This window comes from Dreissena polymorpha, chromosome 1 (genome assembly GCF_020536995.1).
Source record: "Dreissena polymorpha isolate Duluth1 chromosome 1, UMN_Dpol_1.0, whole genome shotgun sequence".
NCBI lineage: Eukaryota > Metazoa > Mollusca > Bivalvia > Myida > Dreissenidae > Dreissena > Dreissena polymorpha.
The window spans coordinates 2897789-2919619 of NC_068355.1; the positions used below are offsets into that span (position 1 = coordinate 2897789).

The window sequence follows — 21831 nt, forward strand, 5'->3', positions numbered from 1 at the left end:
AATAGTCTTAAACATTAATGACGATAAATATGTTTAAGAATTTCATAAACAACACCATATGCCCATGCCATTTTTCAGAAGTGTAAAAAGTACAGTGCATTATGGGACACAGCTTTCATTGGACGAGCGAATTTAAATTTAGATATAGATGCAATCTGATCATGTACAAAAAAAATGTTTTATTGCGTCATACGAAGTAAAAAAACATGCTTCCTGGGGACCTTTTGACAACGGGTAAAAATGAAAGTGAATATCTGTTAACACTAACAATTAATATGCGAAAGCATGTTAATAAATTGCCTGGATTATTTCATGTATTTTTCTTACACGTACTGCTCTGATAGGGAATACATGTAATAAACACTGACTCGCCAGTTTTTCACACCTTTATTGACATTACACAACAGATTAACACCAATTTGCTGTTGAAGTTGTTAACCTCTTAGCGATTAAAAACGATTAAACGGACGGATAAAGCAATGAAGCTGTGATCGTCACCATCTTTGTTCCGGATTTCCAAATTTCGAATTTCAGATTTCCAGTTTGAGTAAACGCCAAGAATATATGCCTATTGTTATATATTTTCACACGATCTGCTGTGTAAATAATGTATGCAGCGGATTTATTTCCGCGAAAGTAAGCGAGGTTAATACAGAGTCGGCGTCGTTGCGCGGATGTGTGCTGTGTGCCTCGGTGATACGCCACATGAACACACGCCGTGACCGCCAAGTATTAAAGATATTGGCCGTGGCATGACCGAGGATTATGTTGGTTCTGGGTGGGCTGTACTCTATCTGTTAGCCGTAACACAATATATAATGGCTTTACCATGCTATCAAAAAGTAAACAGAGTTCTTTAATAGGTAATAGTTTCCAAAAGTCCTTTTATAGCTATAAATTAAGAATATTGTTTTTTGGGCCTGTGAGCTCAGTTTATCTTGCGCCGCATTCCATGATAATATGGGTATGAACAATATTCCCATGTATTTATAAGTGAAAGTGGTATTTATTTTCCCGTGTTAATTCAAATTTGTTCAACAATGTTTAACTGTTGTTGAAGTTTAAAGGCCGTTTCGGCACAGCTAGCAATATTGTCTGCAAACATGAGGCATAAAATGTCCGGTATTTCATCTGAAACAAAATTTCCAGACCCACATGTTTCCCGTGGCATTACTGATAATTCATCTATAAATAGAGCAAATATGTAAGAACTGGTATTGTCCCCCTGACTGGTACCAATATTACATTGAAAAAACTCGGATATAGTAATTTGACAATTTTTTTTATAATTCGCAGCAGAATTAGTGACAGCTGTATTAATGGTATGATGTACTTTAACACTGGAAAAGAGTGAGCTATACATATTTTTAGTACGGTAATGAATTTACCTTTAATAATACTCTGACCCGAAGTTTTAGGAAAATAACCAGATTCAAAAATTCAATTAAAAAGTAATACTAAGAAAGGTGTAATATTGTTAAATGTTAATTGTTTAATGAATTTTTATAAAACTCCGCAGGTATTCCATCTATGCCACTGCTTTTATTATTAATTAAATTTCGAATTTGAAATTTGACTTTTGTGAGTGTAAAAGGCCATTTAACGAAATCACATCATCGTTTATGGCATCTATGTTAATGTTTTTAACAATGCTTGGCGCTTGATCGCTGTATAATAAACAACGAAAGTAGTCGTGCCATTCATTAATTTACAATGGTCAAAGTATGCACTCCGTTCTGCATGCATGGTGTGTTTGAATCAGAGCATGTCGGGATTGTTACTTTGTCATTCATCATGAATTTTTAAAATAATAGATCACAAATGATCACAATGTGTCAAGTGCAACACACAGAATAACACATATAACCTTATATCAAAGCTCAAGGTCACACTTGAGGCAAAATGTAAAATCTTGTCATATAACAGCTTTTTCTGGACTTTCATCATTCAATTTGATAGTAACTGATACATGATAAAATGTTAATATTTACTTGCGTTTCCCATAACTTCTACTAACGTGGTGGAACTTTGCAACATTAACCAGCATGTAGTCTTTATTAATACAGCATTTTAGGCCAACTTTTTTTTAATATTCTAGAAATCAAATTATCTCAATAATGCTTGCTCAGATGATCTGTTCTCATGGTTTCTGAACTAAGTTTGAAAATAATTTGAAGGGTGGCCAAATTTTATATTGGCTTCTTGTCTATTCTTTAAAAAGCTATGAAGTTGTCCAATTAGCAATTCTATAACATATTTTTATTGTTCATACTTTGGGACAACAAAGACATTACGAACATTTGATTTTGCTAGTCCTTGGTTTGTTGAAAACATGACTTCTTATAAAAGGCCAGCTTGTTAATTTGTACTTGGTGGTATGCTGGTGAGATTTTTTTGTATGTGGATTTTTAAAAAATAAACAAAGTTCTAAGGGTAGAAAGGTTGTCTTGTGATTATGATAAATTGATAAATGCCTTATTGTAATGAACAATGTGTCTCTATTTTCAGATATAATATCAATACTGGTATACCCAACATTTCAATGGAATAATGGATGCTCTACGGTTATCTATCTTGCTTTTTGTGGCAGTTCTAACTGTAACATGTGGAGCACAAAAACTGGTATCAAAATACAAAGAAAAAGGAGAGCAGTTCAGCAAGATGGTATTCTATAACAACAGTTTGTACATTGGTGGCAATCAATATGTGTACAAGTTCAACAAAACCACATTTCTGTTAAATCCAGAGGAAAAAGAAAGTATATGTTATGAAAGTTGTGTATCTAATGTGAACAAGATATTGTTAGTCAACAGCATGGCTGATGAACTGATTGAGTGTAGTAGCGGGGACAGAGGGATATGTAAAACGAGAGACTTAAAAACTTTAAAACTGAAAAGGAACAGTTCTAATATAGCAACAGGTGGAAAAGTTGAAAATGGCCTTACAGTGTCAACAGACATAGAATGGCCTGCTCAAGCACATTTGACAGAAACTAGTAGTTATCTTGTAATAGCAATAACTAATGGAAGCGGTGTTTCAAATGCAAATAAGATGTACTTTCCTATTAGTGTGTGGACTGTCAACAGTGGACTAACATATAAAATAGAATTTAAAGAAAAGCTTGATAGTTATAGGATTACCTATGTTTCCACATTCAGGTTTAGTCACTACAGCTACTTTTTCACTAATCAGATGCAGCTACCAAATAGAACAAAAATGGTTTCCAAAGTGGTGAGGCTAAATCAGAATTTTCTCAAAGTAGAGGTAGACATTTTCAAGTCTTACACAGACTTTGTAATATACTGTCAAGATAACACTGGTAAACAGTACACAATATTGAAGAATGCAATTCTTCTGCATATCAATGGTACACCTACTGTAGCAGCCACCTTCACAACAGAATCCAGTGATGATGGCAGTGTCTTGTGCACCAAACCATTGGATGATATAAACAAACAGGCAGTTGAATCCTGGATCAACTTCATCCTGAATTGTTCAATTACAAATGGAAGTTACTTTAAGGAAAATTGTGGCCTACCTAATGCAAATCTGGTACATTTCTTGTTTATTCACTGTAATTATTATGTGACAAATTCAATAACTTAAATTTCTGAAATGTATTTCTGACCTATAATTTGTATTTGATTTAAAAGTAGTTTGTGTATGTATTTCAGACAGGTATAACAGATGGTATACGAACGGAATTGCAAAATAGCACAAACCCTATTGATCCTAATTTCTTCCATTCGGTGGATTGGTCAGTTCTTCAAATGGAATATGTAGCCAGCTCAACTTCTCAGGAAGGCATCATGGTTACAATTCATGCCTCAGTGTTGAATGGTCAGCATGTTTTGTTAGTTGGGACATCAACTGGATCTGTCTTGCAGGTAAGTAATTATAAAATGCCTAAACATAAAACTCATGAGGTTGGGAATTTATAAATGAACAGGACACGTGTCCCCAGGGCATGCCCACAATCGTTTATAACGGACGCCACCTCTTTTTTGTGATGCATTAATAAATGAGCCAATGCTACTTCTGAGGTGGCGCTAAGGACCGGATGTTTTGGAGATTCACTGATAATTCTACAGGATGCTTAAGTTTTATATGTTTTTCAACATATTTCAATTATTAAAAAAATCGGGCAATATAGTGTGATTCAGCGAAGATTTATTCATCCACACATGTACAGAAACGCACAATTACAACCCATCTGCAAAGTGAGGACCTGTCAGAGTTGTTTAATCGTGACGTGTTTGAAAGCATATCAATGTGTTTGGTCTGTGTGACGAGAAAATGTCAATCCAATGAAAACGCAAACAACATCAAACCATTTCGTTGAACATATACTAGTTGTTGAATGCACTAAAACATTGGCCACTAGTCGGTCTAATAATATTGTATTTTTCCAAAAGAGATGGAGCAAATGTCAAGGAGGTTGCGCAAATGACATTAAACGGCACCAATGCACAATTTCAACTGTTTTAATTTTCTTTTCCGACCGTACTATTTTTGTGTGGTATTCCAGGTTGAATGTTCGTGTTTTTTTTCTTTATTGGATGATAGTGAAATATGATCGAACAAGCAGTTTACATAATTATTAAGAAACATGATTGTGATTCAAAAAGCTGTTGACAATTTCAGTCATTGAATATGCTTTAAAACTGGAAAGTAACCGAAGTATAAAAAGATATCGATTAAAGAAAGAGGCCTGTCCTAATTTTTATGCTCCCCAAAATAAAATTTCGGCGGAGCATATAGTTGCCAGTTTGTCCTTGCTTCCTTTCTTCCTTCCGTCACACTTTTGGTACCGTTTCTTATAGCGCCTTCAATACTTTTCCAATCTCTTTCATATTTGGCATGTAGGTACCTTGCATGGACCTCTACCTTTTGATGAGGTTTGAGGTCACTGAGTTCAAGGTCAAGGTCACCGAGGCTAATAATAGATTTTCCTTCACACTTTTGTTACAGTTTCTCATAGCGCCTTTAATACTTTACGGATCTCTAACATATTTGCAATGTAGGTACCTTGCGTGGACCTCTACCTTTTGATGAGGTTTGAGGTCACTGTAGTCAAGGTCACCGAGGCTAATAATAGATTTTCCGTCACACTTTTGTTACAGTTTCTCATAGCATCTTCAATATTTGATCGATCTCTTATATATTTGGGATGTAGGTACCTTGCATGGACCTCTACCTTTTTATGCTCCCCCAAAATTTATTTCGGGGGAAGCATATAGTCGCTGCTTCGTCCGTCCGTCCGTCCTTCCGTCCATCCGTGCACAATTTTTGTCCGGGCTATTTCTCAGCAACTAAAGACAGGAATTCAATAAAACTTTATGGGAAACTTCACTACCAAAAGGAGATGTGCATATTATCAGCGGATTCTGGTCTGATGATTTTTCACATAGTTATGGCCCTTTGATATTTTCTATAAACTGTACATATAGTGCAATTCTTGTCCGGGCTATTTCTCAGCAACTAATGACCAGAATTCAATGAAACTTTATGGGAAGCTTCACTACCAAGAGGAGATGTGCATATTATCAGCGGGTTCTGGTCGGATGATTTTTCACAGAGTTATGGCCCTTTGAAATTTTCTACAGGGCCCTCACACTACTTTGGGGGAAGGGGTCCGCAGCCCTTAGGAGGTGGAATTTTCGCGGCGTTTCCCTTTTGGGGGGATTTTTTTTACTTACTCTCTCATTATTTCATTTGTACATGTTTGCACCATATTGCATTTTTCATTATTTAGTATGTTTGAAAAGATTAAATTGAAATAGAATTGAGATATAATAATCATGAGACACATCTTTCTATTTTAAAAAAAAAAAAAAAAATTGGGGGGGGGGGGGAATTTTTCCCCCCAAAAGGGGAAAAAAGAATACTTTTCAGGTGGGGGACTGCCGCCGAAATTCGGCGGCAGATTTGATAGATTGAGGGCCCTGTTCTATGAACTGTACATATAGTGCAATTATTGTCCGGGCTATTTCTCAGCAACTAATGACCGGAATTCAATGAAACTTTATGGGAAGCTTCACAATACCAAGAGGAGATGTGCATATTATCAGTGGGTTCTGGTCGGATGATTTTTCACAGATTTATCGCCTTTTGAAATTTTTTCTATAAAAAAATCTTGTTTCCCCAACTACTGTGCCCTCAAGACGTTTCCTTTTATCTGAATATATAGTGTAATATTGTGATGAAAAAAACTTTGGGGAGCATCACCCATCTCCGACGGTTTCTTGTTGATGAGGTTTGAGGTCACTGGGGTCAAGGTCACTGAGGCTAATAAAAAAATTTCTCAAGGTCACACTTTTTTCCACACAATTAAACCATATATCGACAAAGCATCATTGGGGAGCATCCATATGTTTTACTGATATCCTTGTTTGAGAAGTAAGTGAGGACAGACAATAAATTTTAGCCTAATCAAGATTCATTTACATTTACCTTGAGTCAATTAAGCATTTGGATAAGGGGACAAATCTCGTCGTTTCAAGCAGAAGTAACATCTTTTGATTATTTCGTGAATTATCTTACTCTATAAACAAATGTGTTATAAAAGAAACATTTTGAGAATGTTGAAAATTATGTTACTAGTATTTGATTTATTTAGTATTATTGGACAATATGTTTTATTCAGGTTTCTGACATGTTAATTGAGTTTGTTTCTTGTAAATGTTCATCTTGTTATCCCCGCCATAGGCGGAGGGATATTGTTTTGCCGTTGTCGGTCCGTCCGTCCTCCCGTCCTTCTGTCCGGCACTTTTGTGTCCGGAGCCATATCTTGGATGTGCTTTGGCGGATTTCATTGAAACTTGGTATGAGTATATATATGGATAAGAGGATGATGCACACCAAATGGCATTGTACACCATCTGTTAATAACGGAGTTATGGCCCTTTGTAACTTAAAAAATGCTTTTTTAGTGTCAAATATAACACTTCTGTGTCCAGAGGCATATTGGCGGGGATATCAATTCAATGAATTTGCTTGTTTTTTATAGAATGTGTCTTATAGTATATGATATGTACAGATTTGGGTTTAGGCATATACCGTTACGTTGAAAAAATATAAACAAATATGGAAAGGAACATATTAATCTATCAAATGTTAATCATGTGCTGATTCATATTTCGTGCATTGGTGCCACCTGCTGTTCTTAGTGCCACCTCCTTGGCATTGGCTCTATCTGTTTTGGAAAAATACAAAATTATCTATTATATCCGCAAGAGGCCAATGTGTATGTGCATGTAGCAACTAGTATATGTTGAGCGCAATCGTTTGATGGCATTAGCGTATCAATCTGGTGCACATTTTCTCGTCACACAGGCAAAAATCATCAATTTGCTTTCAAAAACTCCACCATAGCACAACTTATAAAGGTCCCTACGTTTCAAAATGGATTGTGATTGTACGTTTCTTTACATTTGTGGGTGAATTAATCTTGCCTAATCGCACTGCATTGTCCGATTTATAAAATAATGTGAAATATGTTGAATAAAACATATACAAGGCCATCCTTAAAAAATTGTTTGTTTGGCATAACCCGACCCAGGTAAATTTGGGTGGGTCGGTAGGTAGGGATTTTTTTTTTTTTAAGTATTTTTTTTTTCTGACATTGAACTCCGCCATATACCAAACTGAAAGGTAATTATCAAATAAAGCTCCAAGTCTTCTGCCTCATAAAAGGAAATTGGTAAAGATTTTTCTGCACCGTCTGTATCACCAAACGTGTATTCGTAAGTATATTTTTACTATAAAGAGCTTCTTTTCATTTACTTATTTTTTATACGACTTTTGCCATCGGCCGTTATATTGTAGGCAGACGACAATATCAACTGTTTATTCCTTTATCTGCGCATGAATGACCAAATATTACCCGATAGCAAGCTCAATGTTGATTGGCCCGCTTCCAAATGCGCTTCAAATTGTTCATGTAAACAAAGAGAAAAATAGTTAAAAAAAACAATCCGTATTAATATGGCGGTTGTTTTCAATGAAATTTAACAAGATTTAAGCATATTCGCAAATTATATTTTTCTAGAGCCAAATTTGCTATACTTTCGCAAATGGCAAACGACAGCGCGAGGCCTGTAGTAGTGAGCATTTATTCCAATAATAACACGTCCGCAATGCTCGCGCTGTCGTTGCAATTTGAGTAATTTGCAAAACTATTCAAAATTTGGCTCAAGAAAAATCTAATTTGCGAAAATGCGAAAATGTAGTAAAATTTCGTTGAAAACATCCACCCTTTTTAATCCGGACTGGTTTTCTATATTTGTCTCCTTGTTTCAATGAAAGTGTTTGCAATTAGAACAGTTAACGAAACCAGGTCTGTACCCGATTAGACATTGCTTGACCTTATTGTTAATGAAGTGCACATGGTAGCTGGCCAATCAGCATTGAGCTTGCTTACACATGACATGACGTTTTCGAATGAAACGTGAGAACGGTGGAGCTATTGGATAATATTGGGTCATTCATGCGCACTGATGTTGTATAATTTGAATACACATTTAATATTGCCGTCTGCCTCCAAAATTATAAGCGACCGGTCCGAAAGTCGTATAAAGAGATAAGCAAATGAAACAAAAACATGACAATACCCGTCAATAAATATTTTTAAGCTGACCGCTTTTTATCTTTCTACTGAATATTTACCGATCTGAATTAAAGAGTGATAATTAATTAATTAGTTATATGGTGATAATATTACACATCTCTGCCGATTGCCGAATTGAATTGAACGGTGATAATTAATTAATTTGTTTTTTTTACTCCCAAACTATCCTTAACAACAGCAGGGTATTTTAATTAAAGGGATACGAGAAAAACCAGAGCGGTTTAATTGTAATTAAAGTCTAATTAATCGCATATGCATTATGTCAAATAAATAGGCGACTCAAATAATTACCAGTACGCGTTTTGTTCATTGCTATTCTAGATATCCTTGAAAGAGCATTCAATCAAATGACGCAAATTATGCACCGGAAAGGATAAAAAGCGGAAAGGACAAATTTAGTGGAAAGAAGTTTCGGTGAGCAAAATAAAAAAAATTGGGGGAAAGTAACAAAAAAATTTCAGTCGGGCCGATTTAAGTGGGTCCATCGGGTTATGCCAAACAAAAGAATTTTTAAGGATGGCCTTATATTGACGGATTTTGAAATAACTTAGCACAAATGTTAACTATAACATACATTATTGTGTTGAACGGTGATAATTAATTAATTAATTTTTTTACTCCCAAACTATCCTCAACGACAGCAGCGTATTTTAATTCAAGGGAGAAAAACAGGAGCGGTTTAATTGTATTTAAAGTCTAATTAATCGCATATGCATATGTCAAATAAATAAGCGACTCAAATAAATACCGGTACGCGTTTTGTTCATTGCTATCTCATTGAAAGAGCATTCAAATAATTGACACAAATAACCGGAAAGGATAAAAAACGCAAAGGAAAAATTTAGCGGAAAGAAGTTTCGGCGAGCAAAAAAAAAATTTTTTTGGAAAGTAACAAAAAAAATAATTCAGTCGGGCCGATTTTAGTGGGTCGGTCGGGTTATGCCAAACAAAAGAATTTTTAAGGATGGCCTTATATTGACGGATTTTGAAATAACTTAGCACAAATGTTAACTATATCATATATTATTGTGTTGAAAGTACCCCCCAAGGTCAAGGTCACTCTAAAACATAAAAAAAGTTTTTTCTTTATCAGCCTGTTTGTGACATATACAGTTTGTAGACAAAAGTAGAATGTGGGGGCATCACGTCTGTTAATCACGGGTGCCACCTCTTTTTGGCGATGTATGAATAAATGAACTAATACTACTTCTGAGGTGGCGCTAATTTTCTTTTGAATTTTCAAGGATAATTCTGCTGGGTGAATATATTGGGCCATTCTTAAAAATTCTTTTGTTTCCATGAACAATTTGAAGCGCATATGGTAGCTGGCCAATCAACATTGAGTTCGCTATCGGGTAATATTGGGTCATTCATGCGCAGATAATGGAATACACAGTTGATATTGTCGTCTGCCTACAATTTAACGGCCGATGGCAAAAGTCGTATAAAAAATAAGCAAATGAAAAGAAGCGTAACACTAATAAATTATTTGTAAGCTGATCACTTTACAAATTTCTACTGACTATTGATCTGAATTAAAGGATGATAATTAAATAATTAGTTACATGTCGAAGATGTTGCACCTTTCTGTTCTTGATTGAAATTAAAATGTTATAATTACTTTGTTGTTTTTTACTCACAAACTATGCTATTGTAAAGTAATATGTCAACCACATAGTATATTAATTACGTATTTTCCCTGTTACGTGTTTTCATTTTCTGTAGTCAAACGATATGAACATTTTATTTCATGTGCAAAATGCGTACAATTTTTCGGATAAAGTATTTTTCGTCGATTATATTATATTTTCGAAGTTCTTTATAGAAAAAATAGACTTACAAATACACGTGCGGTGATACGGACGGTGCAGAAAAATCTTTACCAATTTCCTTTCATGAGGCAGAAGACTTGGAGCTTTATTTGATAATTACCTTTCAGTTTGGTATATGGCGGAGTTCAATGTCAGAAAAAAAATTACTAAAAAAAAATAAAATCCCTACCTACCGACCCACACAAATTTACCTGGGTCGGGTTATGCCAAACAATTTTTTAAGGATGGCCTAATTATGGCAAAGTTATACTGAGACATGAATTTCTAAGCCAACTTTGAACTTTGACTTTTTAGAAGGAGCTTGATTTTTTATTTAGGCAGTTAGATGTTACAATAGATTTGTTGGATTGTGATGTTGGACATTTATATGCACTTATTTCAAAATTCATTAATATTTGGCAAAGTTATTCCGGAGACAGGAAACTTCCCACAGATGCGCAGACACACAGATGGACTTGTTTCGAAGGGGGCGGGGGGAAACACCACAAAACAACAGGGATTGTTTTTCAGAAAATGGGAGGAAGATGATGGCTTTCATTTGGTTTGCCTGGGAGTAGTGTCTCACGGTGGTTCAACCTTTTGAAGTGTTTATATAAATATTAATGTACAAGCAATTGATATTTCTGTTTACTTATAGGTTAGGCTGTGGTGTTTGTTTATTATCTAGTTTTCTTATTTGAACATAGACAGAAGAACTCAACAATTATTTGAAATATGATTCTTATGAAAGATGTATTGAAAACAATGTAACTTGTTTAACTGACTTAATCAAAATAATTTATCGCAACATTTCAGTTTGTCAATACTGATGGCACATACATGAGGTACAACAGATTTGAAGTACAAGACTCACCCATTTTGGGTCTATACCAGCACAATGATATTGCTAACTCACTGTTTGTACTGACCAAGAATGAGGTATGGTTAGACTTAATTTTAGTTTACTGATACAATAAAACTTCTTTTAATCAAACAGATAGGCTTGAAGAACAGCAACATGATAAATCCCAAAGTTCAAGGGGAATCTTTAAACCATGTACATCAAGAAGGAATGAACAGGGACCTATACAAACAAATTTTTGTTTGTATAGGTCCCTGGAATGAATTACAATTAACTTGAATAAGATTATCTTATTTTGCTGCAAATCTTTTCAAAATGCCATGACGGAGTATAACTGATGTTTAACAAATTTACTTAACAATTTATTCTTTAAATGTATAACTGATATAATTGCATCTTTTGTTCTTCTGTTCTTTTTGTTAATGTCTGTTTAATAAAACAGAGCTTTCAGACAGGACCAGCAGCTGTATTTATAATTTCCCTTCATTTTGTTTTTAAATATTCTCACTGTTTAGTGTGGAAGCCTGCATGCCTGAAGAACTATTCCAACTTATGAATGTTTTTTTGTTGTTAGCCACTAATAAATTAATATTTGTTTTTATTTTTTTTAGTTGAACAAATATGCAGGCACTCGATGTGTTGAATATGCTGGCAACCACTGTGTGAACTCTATTGTGATGAAAGGAAAAAATCCCCTGTGTGGATGGTGCATTTATGAACAACGGTTTGTAAACTTTCCAATTAACATTCAGATAAAAGAGATTGAAACTTATATATTTGATTAACCAACAGTAATTGCTTAAAGAAACTTAATGTTAGAATTGTAAAAACTGAAAGCGATTATTATTTGATTTAACAGCAGAGCTCAAGAACATTTCTTATGGCAATTCTTATTTCACTGATTTCAATTGATTCAAATAAAGACAATTATCTATTTATATCTTCACAAATGTCATGCCAATTTTGAAGATCTTAATCATAAGATTATCCAATTTGTCAGTGTTTCAGCTTGATTTATCAAAGAAAATGCAAGCTATTTTCTTGCAATTGCATGGGCATCAGCATCAAAACTAGGTTTAAGTTGTTTGGTTAGCTAGTTTTTTGGGGTGGCTAATATAGAGGGATTTCATTCATACTTGAAACATGTATTACCCATATTTAAATGACCATATACGTCCATTAGGTAACTACTTTAACATTTGTTAAAATTAGGGGCCATTTTGCACGTATGTATTCACATATGCACTCTATATGTGGGTTAGATTTTTTCGACTAGCTGGTTTTCAAATAAAAGTGATATAATGCAGATACAATGGAGTCTAGGACAATACTAAAGTATTTTCAAAGCCAAAGCTACATTTAAAAGTCTAAGATGAAGTAGAACAAATTCATTTTAAGCAGTATGCATTTAGCATTATTGTCTTTTATAAATGGATTATTATAATGAAAGACTTGAAGTGAACTACAAGATGAGCACACATTAGAACCATAATACTTGGTCAAATTTAATGATGTTTTGTTAAAGGTCTGATGTGAAATAACAAAAATATGCCTCTTACTCTTTTGTGCAGCATGGGAGATCTTTCAGATGGCATGGCAAATTAACAAGGATTGTAGTGAAAAGTCATTCATAGGAACTAGGCTCATGGGTCATATGTTAAGGCCCAGATCATAGCAAAATGTTTAGACATAATTTGAAAACCCTTCATAAAAGACTAGTTCAAACCTGCAGTCTCTTTAAGAGGGCTTTCAAGTTACAACTATGAAGTTTCAAGCATGCTGAGATATAGTGGTGCAAGCAAGAACCAGGTCTTAAGGATTTGTCAAGATATCAGTGCATTGTCAATTATCAAATTAAAACTTTATACTCAAACCAATCTACTGTATTAAATTGATTGGCATATTAGTGTGTGACAGGGAACATTCAAGTGTGGAGCTATACAGTGAAAACTTATTTGCCCTCAGATAGTTAAATATAACCAAATATGCATTATTAATGCAGCTGAGTTTCGTCATCTCAACTTTGCTTATATTTAATTACTGCAAAAATCAAAGTTGATAGTAATTCTTGACTCTTCTGCTTCACATTTCATGTTAAATAAAAACGTGTCAAAGTGTTTATCTTTCTACACACATGTTTTCACTTATATTATCTGTTTGTGTTGAAATAAGTAGAGATGCCAGCTGAATTTTTCACAGTTTGCAAAGACTTTTATCAAGTTAATGCCTCTTTAGTTAAAAGAATTACCATGTTTGTTTAATATAATTTTATAATTGTTAGGTTTTTTTTATCATTGTTAAGTTTTACAATTGCTATTTTATATAATGATAAGTTTATTCAACTGAATACATTTTTGCCAGCCTGAGCACAATGTGCTTATGCTGAGCTTTTATGATTGCCTTTTTTTCTGTCGTTTGTAGTGCAATGTGAATCATAAACTGTCCATTGTGTTGACAACATTTACCTTTTGAACACTCTAGAGGCTACATTTATTGTCCATATTCATGAAACTTGATCCATTAGTCCCAAATCGCTATTTGGACGTGGTCAATAGGTCACGGGGTCACTGAGTGTGTTTTAAACATTGAGCATGATGTCTACTCTCTAATTTAAGTAGTTTTCATCCAAGCTTCACCAAACTTGGTCAGAAGTTGTATCTTGATGATCTCTAGGCCAAGTTCAAACATGGGCCATGCCAGGCACAAAACTAGGTCATGGGGTAACTAAGTGCGTTTTACACTTTCATCATGGTGTCCGCTCTCTAATTCAATTAGTTTTTATCCGATCTTCACCAAACTTGGTCAGAAGTTGTATCTAGATGATGTCTTGTCAAATTCGAACATGGGTCATGGCAGGTCAAAAACTTGGTCACGGGTCACTTAGTCATTTTAAACATTGAGCATGGTGTCTGCTCTCTAATTCAAGTAGTTTTCATCCAAGCTTCACCAAACTTGGTCAGAAGTTGTATCTTGATGATCTCTAGGCCAAGTTCGAACATGGGCCATGCCAGGCCAAAAACTAGGTCATGGGGTAACTAAGTGCGTTTTACACATTCATCATGGTGTCCGCTCTCTGATTCAATTAGTTTTTATCCGATCTTCACCAAACTTGGTCAAAAGTTGTATCTAGATGATGTCTTGTCAAATTCGAACATGGGTCATGGCAGGTCAAAAACTTGGTCACGGGGTCACTTAGTGCGTTTTAAACATTGAGCATGGTGTCCGCTCTCTAATTCAAGTAGTTTTCATCCGATCTTCACCACACTTGGTCAAAAGTTGTATCTAGATGATGTGTATGTCAAGTTCGAACATGGGCCATGCCAGGTCAAAAACTAGGTCATGGGGTCACTTAGTGCGTTTTCAACATTGAGCATGGTGTCCGTGGTTTTTTGTGAAAACAACATGCAAAATATTCTGTGTCAATGGGGCATGTGGCTGTATTCGTCACGTCTGTGACAAAGCTCTAGTTTTTTGTTGCAAGCAATTACTCATACTTAATGCTTAGAGTTGTTATTTCAGAGCCTCTCTACAGTCTGACTGTTCCTGTAATAAAACTGGCGAATGCTGGAGATCATCCCTAACTTCCTGTATATCGTTGGACATAGAACCAAAAGGGGCCACATCTAGCTCAGGAAAGGTATAGACATTTTGGTATTCTACAGGTACATTTAATTGTACTGACCAGTCTACATAGAATGTATATCTTTTTTCGACTTTAATAGTGAATATATCAGTTTAAGGTTTCAATGCAACATGTGAATTAATTAATTGAATTAGCTATTTTGTTCCAACAATATTTCTGATCTTATGGATTAAATGGGTTTTTAACAATATATTTGATTCCCTTTAATATCTCAAGAACACTTTCACCTGCAATCTTGCAAATTTTTGTGGTAAGTACTTGGACTTTAGGGGAGATTAGTATCAATTATTAGGTTAGATGTTATAGGTCAAGGTCACATGGGCTTAAAACACAACTATTGTGTTCACACCATATGTAGAGAATGCTTTAATCTACTAGCATCTAAATTTGTTTGCTGATTAGAGGTTAAGGTCACTTGGGCTTTTTACATGGATTTTTTTCCACAACTCATTTCCAGAATCCTTTGACCTATAATAACAAGAAGTGCTTTTCTGTTACTTGGCAATAAAAGAAAATTCCTGTTGATTTTGAGGTAAAAATGTCATGGTCGAATGGACATGCAATACTATAAAACGTTTTCATGATAAATCTGCAAGAAAGGGGGCATGTTTTACAAAAAAAATTTTTTGATAATTACTTTATGTTGATCTTTAGATAGTATTTTCATCTAATATTTAAGCTTCTGTACTTACCATTTGTCAGAATTTGCTTCATACTATGATAAATGAAGGTTTATATGCAACTTATCACTTACACAATTTCTCTTTATTCAATATCAAATATGTCTTCACAGTCATTTTATAGGTGAATAACAAAAAAAGAATGTTATGTTGTAAGAAGTGGAAGAATAGTATACCTATTGGGCCAGCTAGTATTTTAATTACCTGCTTTGTAAAGGTAAAGGTGGTGTATAAAAGAACTGTTGATCTCCACTTCAAACTTGATTTTTTTTGCATGGTTGAGCAGGCTGGTCTGGAGTCATTAAGGCTATGTATTTGGCTTAAATTTAAGTATGCATAAACATATTTATTTGAAACTTCCATGTTGATTGATCTTGTTTAAAAGAATTATAGAGCACAAAAACGATACCTCTTATAAACAGTATATTTAGGAGCTTTTGCCCTTTGTAGCTATTTGCATACTGAACTTTACTCTGAAGCACTTAAAACAATGACAGCAATCAACTTTAACACTTCATCAGTACATAAATCTTATAGAAGTGAATTGCAATGAGGAAAAACTACTTCTCTGTGACTTATACTTTAGTTGTATTTTTGCCGTTTGATTATACATACCTTTTTGTCTGTGTTATTCTTCCAAGCATTAGAATTCTTTGTGTTCAAGTTATGCTTTGCTACATCATCAACAATATTTCACTAGGTTTTGAACAACACCTCCTATCTAAACCATTCCTAAAGTTTCTTAAAAATTTGCATTTTTCAAAATTAATACAATCTGAAAATGTTTTATATCCACTTTAAAAGTAATAAATTCTATTACAATTTATTTGTATGGCTTTAAATTCCACTCTTTATTATTATTGAAGTATGTTCAACAGATCCCATTCAGTTCAAATATTTTTCTGTTTCAGGTTGTCATTAAATTGAGACCTTCACCGAGTCAGCCTGATGGTCAGATGTATCAATACTTTTGTCGTTGGTCAAATGGAACAATCACAAATGCAACCAGAAATGGTGCAATGTTCACATGCAATATGACTGGTGGGAAACTTTTTTGTTAAATTGTGTGTTGTGTGTTTTACATTAAAAAATTACTTGTATGCAAATAAGATACTTATCAGACCTTATAGCATGCTAAAAGTGTCTGAGCGTTTTTGATGAATTTTATCTCTAATGCATTGTGCTTGTCAATTGTCAACATATGCCTTGTTAACACTCCAAAGGCCACATGCATTGCCCAATCTTCATGAAATTTGGTAAAACATTTGCTTTAATCTCAGCTTAGTTTGAAATAAGGACATGTGGGGTCAAAATCTAGGTCACAAAGTCAAATACAAGAAAAAGCTTTTGAAGTTTATAAAGGCCGCGTTTATCGCCCAATCTTTATGCATCTTGGTCAGCACAATCGTCACAATAGTATCTTTGCCAAGATTGATACTGGGTAAGTTGAGTTAAAAAAACAGGTTACTAGGTTAAATTAAAGAAAACACTTGTAAATGTTAACAATCTAGCGGTCACATTTATTGCCCAAGAGGCAGGGCAGTTTTCCTTATTTGGCTGAAGTAAAAACATTTGAAAACTGAAAAAGTCACTATTTTCAACCCACTTTGTGTGAAATTTGCTCAAAACATTAAAAACTGTTATTTATTTTGACAATGATAGTTAGTTTTTTAGCTCGGCTGTTTTGGAGAAAACCAAAGGTATTGTCATAGCCAGCTCGTCATGTCTTGTCTGCCGCCCGCGTCGTGCTAAAACCTTTACATTTTGTCAAGGTTTTGAACATTGGCTCAAAAATCAAAGTGCTTCCACCAACAACTTTGAAACTTTATATGTTGCTGCACCTTGAGTTCTATACGCCACACCCATCTTTGGGTCACTAGGTCAAGGGTCAAGGTCACTGTGACCTCTAAAAAAAAAAAAAAAAAAAATTCTGACAAGCTTTCATTTCTTAAAAATGCACCCGCAGCCGAGCATGGCACCCGTTATGTGGTGCTCTTGTTTTAAGTATGGTAATAAGATGTTGGGGCAGTTTTCCTTATAAGTCTATTGTTAAACCTTGTGATATAACCTTCTCATAAAAGTAGAGACGTTTTTAGCGCATGTTTAGATGATGTCCTTATACACTTACTAAGACATTTAAGCTTTTTTTGCAAGTGCCTGTTTCTTTATTGTACCAAAGCATACAATAAAAAGAAAAATTAATTATTTTGGGCGGATGATCAAATATTTAATTTAACTCATAGTTAAGAAAACTATATGATTTTTAAGTTCATGTAAGCTATTGTTTTTTACTTTTTTGGGTGTAATCTGCTGTACGTAGAATGTTGTCAGCTTTTAGCTGTTTTTACTCTAGAGGCACATCTTTCATCCAATCTTAATTTAACTTGGTCAGAATATTTATCTGGACAATATCTAGGTTGAGTTCAAATCTGGGTCACTAGGTCACCTGGTATAAACGTAAATAAACCTCATTACTTCTCTAGAGGTCATATTTATCGCTCAATCTTGATAAAACTGTCAGACTTGTTTTTTTTTTAAAGAAAACATATAGTCAAAACTGAAATCTAAGAATGTTCGTCCTAAAACTAGGTAAACAGGTCAAATATTATACAAACCCACATTTTTATTACAATCTAGACCACATTCCAATCTGGGTTGAAAAAGTTATTATCTAGGTCACAAGGTTAATTTTTGAAGAACCTTTTGACCTCTCTGGAGACCAAATGTATGACTCAATCTTGATGAAACTTGGTCTGAATGTGTATTAAGACAAAATCTAGGCCAAGTTTGAATGTTTGACATGTGTTTTTAAAAAATATGTAAACTGATTAAATGTAAGAAAACTCGTGTTACCACTTGAGAGGCTATATTTATGCCCCCCCCCCCCCCTCGAAGAAGAGGGGGTATATTGTTTTGCACATGTGGGTCGGTTAGTTGGTCCGTCGGTCCGTCCACAAGATGGTTTCCAGATGATAACTCAAGAACGCTTAGGCCTAGGATCATGAAACTTCATAGGTACATTGATCATGACTGGCAGATGACCCCTATTGATTTTCAAGTCACTAGATCAAAGGTCAAGGTCACAGTGACTCGAACTAGTAAAATGGTTTCCGGATGATAACTCAAGAATGCTTACGATAAGGATCATGAAATTTCATAGGTACATTGATCATGACTGGCAAATGACACCTATTGATTTTCAGGTCACTAGGTCAAAGGTCAAGGTCACAGTAACTCGAAACAGTAAAATGGTTTCGGGATGATAACTCAAGAATGCTTACGCCTAGGATCATGAAACTTCATAGGTACATTGATCATGACTGGCAGATGACCCCTATTTTCAGGTCACTAGTTCAAAGGTCAAGGTCACAGTGACTCGAAACAGTAAAATGGTTTCAAGATGATAACTCAATAATGCTTACGCCTAGGATCATGAAACTTCATAGGAACATTGATCATGACTGGCAGATGACCCCTATTGATTTTCAGGTCACTAGGTCAAAGGTCAAGGTCACAGTGACTCAAAATAGTAAAATGGATTCCTGATGATACTTCAAGAATGCTTACGCCTAGGATCATGAAACTTCATAGGTACATTGATCATGACTGGCAGATGACCCCTTTTAATTTTCAGGTCACTAGGTCAAAGGTCAAGGTTACAGTGACTCAAAACAGTTAAATAGTTTCCTGATGTTAACTCAAGAATAATTAGGCCTAGGATCATGAAACTTCATAGGTACATTGATCATGACTGGCAGATGACCCCTATTGATTTTCAGGTCACTAAGTCAAAGGTCAAGGTCACAGTGACAAAAAACGTATTCACACAATGGCTGCCACTACAACTGACAGCCCATATGGGGGGCATGCATGTTTAACAAACAGCCCTTGTCATTAATCAATCTTGATATAACTGCTACAGAATTTATATCTTGACATTATATTTGCCAAGTTTCCATCTAGGTCACTTGCATCCAAATCAAGGTCAACAGGTCCTCTCTAATAAAACCCTTTTTACCACATCAGAGACTTGATTTATTACTCATCCTTTCTGAAACTTGGACAGAATGTTAATCTCAACAATACCTAGGCCAAGTTCAAATCTTGGTTACTTGAGTTCAGAATCTACGTCTCTGGGTCTATTCTTATGAAAACATTTTTAATCACCTAATTTAAAATATTTATTACTGACATTGGGTCATTCTTTTTATTTTTACGTTTTCTAGGCTAAGATCAAATATATTTTACATGCATCCAAAGAGTATGGCACAATGTCAAATCTTCAAATAAACTTTTTACAACTCCCAAGGCAAAAGTCATTATTCAATCTTGATGAATGTAGATTTTTGCAATACATATTCTGTTTAAAACTGGGTAATGTGCATAGAAAAACTAAATCAACTGGTCAAATCTTAGAAAAACATTGTTACCACTGTAGCGCAAACTTGTTCAGAATGTTTATCTTGACAATGTATTGATCATGTTTTAATTTGGGCCATGTGTGATAAAAAACAAGATAACCTGTTGAAGTATTTTTCAGCCATAAGTGCCCATGAACAAAGGTGAGCACTAAAGGGCAATCATAGCACACTTGTTTCTGTAATCATTTGCCTTTTGCGAATTCTGTCTGTTTTGTAGTACATATTTGCCTTTTGCCAATTCTGTCAGTAACATGTATACATGGTGACATGGTGAGTGGATTCACAGAGACCCATGTAAGGCATTAGCTAGGTCTTGGTGTATTCATAACAGTGCACTCAGGTCCTAAGTATGTATAAAAACCGCGAAAATGATTGCAAAGTAAACAGTATATATTTAGTAAGGCCCAATTTGGAAGTCACTGGTGAACTTCAGAAAAGTCACGGATGGACAAAAGAGAGATATGTGCATTGTGCTATAATTAGATTTTTATTTTCTGTAGTTTAGATGCGCTAAATTTTGACTTATTTTGAAGTAAGTTGATGGATTTATTCCAATCGGTGTTAGACATCAGTTATTTTATCATTGATGATTTTGTGTCTAACATTTTCCTGTTTTAGTAAGCAGTGTTTGGAACAGAATCTACCAAAATGCAAACGTCTGGGTAATGTTAACACTAACGGACAATTTTAGTAGTGAATAATTTAGTACTTCAATTCCGGTGTTAACCATGTTAACATCGATGTTAACCATGTAAACATCGACTTTTAGCAAATATTTTGGATGAATCTATAACTTGGGAACCGAATTGTGTTGAGATGAAATTTTAGAAAAATCAACCCTTCAACATAAAAGTTATCTCTCAAAATGTTACAAAAACGTCCGGTTAAATGTATGAGACGAGTACCTCCGAGAAAGATATCCCATCCAATGATGTTCCCACAAGAAATTTAATGCCATATCGTTGTGCATCCACCGGCCCATGAAGCTCGTACAAAATCTCAGTGCTGTTGATGAGGTTGGGGTAACCCTCAAAACCTGACAGTCTTTTTTGTGGTCACAATTTGCGATGTTAATCGCCAACATTAGAGACGTAGACGCTGCCATGTTTATAAAGCGTACAAGAATGGATCTGTCATTTTAGGATACAATGCCCTATAGGTAAAACTTGTACCGTGCTGGCGAAAAACATCGCCATCTGATTTTTTTCCGCTGACCAAAAAAATTGTTAAGGTTGGGGGCAAAAAATAGGATCGGTCGGGTTCCCTGAACCAAGACTTTTTTTTTGTTTGGTCTAATCATTTGTGAAATTAAATTAAATCTTCATAATGATATGAAGAATTATCCCTTATGTGTTGGTGGTAGAAATTTTGTTTTTTTGTTGTTCCAGTTCAAAACAATTTTCCACTGACACGAATGGAGTTTGGTGTCAAAGTGAATAATGAAACCATTCTGCTGACTGATGCTCCATTCCTCATTTATGAATGTGTAAACTTCACGAAGTAAGTTTAAACTTGTGTGTAATTATATTTACTACTTTGGATAAAACTCTGCTTGCATCAACGCTGTTTGATTTTTTTCTGAATTTATTTTTATCCCCATTATGCCTACAGTCAAAGCGTTTATATGCTTAAAAGAACTATTATACATAGAAATGACAGGATACTACACATACGGTGAATGATTCCATCAGATTTGCAGTCAAATATAAAAAACAAAACTTAGATCTGATTTTAAAACAACAACAGAGTACTAACTTTGAAATTTTATTAATGTATTATTTGCGC

The 21831-nt window shown here is 34.7% G+C and overlaps 1 protein-coding gene across 1 annotated transcript in view; it reads left to right on the forward strand.

The window, feature by feature from the left end:
* Positions 1-3726: 3726 nt before the first annotated feature.
* The window catches only part of LOC127868698 (plexin-A2-like), a 73673-nt gene continuing 55568 nt past the window's right edge, over positions 3727-21831 (forward strand). The window contains exons 1-6 of the mRNA XM_052410693.1: positions 3727-3887; positions 11257-11379; positions 11914-12026; positions 14822-14939; positions 16537-16666; positions 21435-21546. Of these exons, the coding sequence (XP_052266653.1) occupies positions 3771-3887; positions 11257-11379; positions 11914-12026; positions 14822-14939; positions 16537-16666; positions 21435-21546 (713 nt within the window). The 5' untranslated portion in view covers positions 3727-3770. The remainder of the gene's footprint in view (positions 3888-11256; positions 11380-11913; positions 12027-14821; positions 14940-16536; positions 16667-21434; positions 21547-21831) is intronic.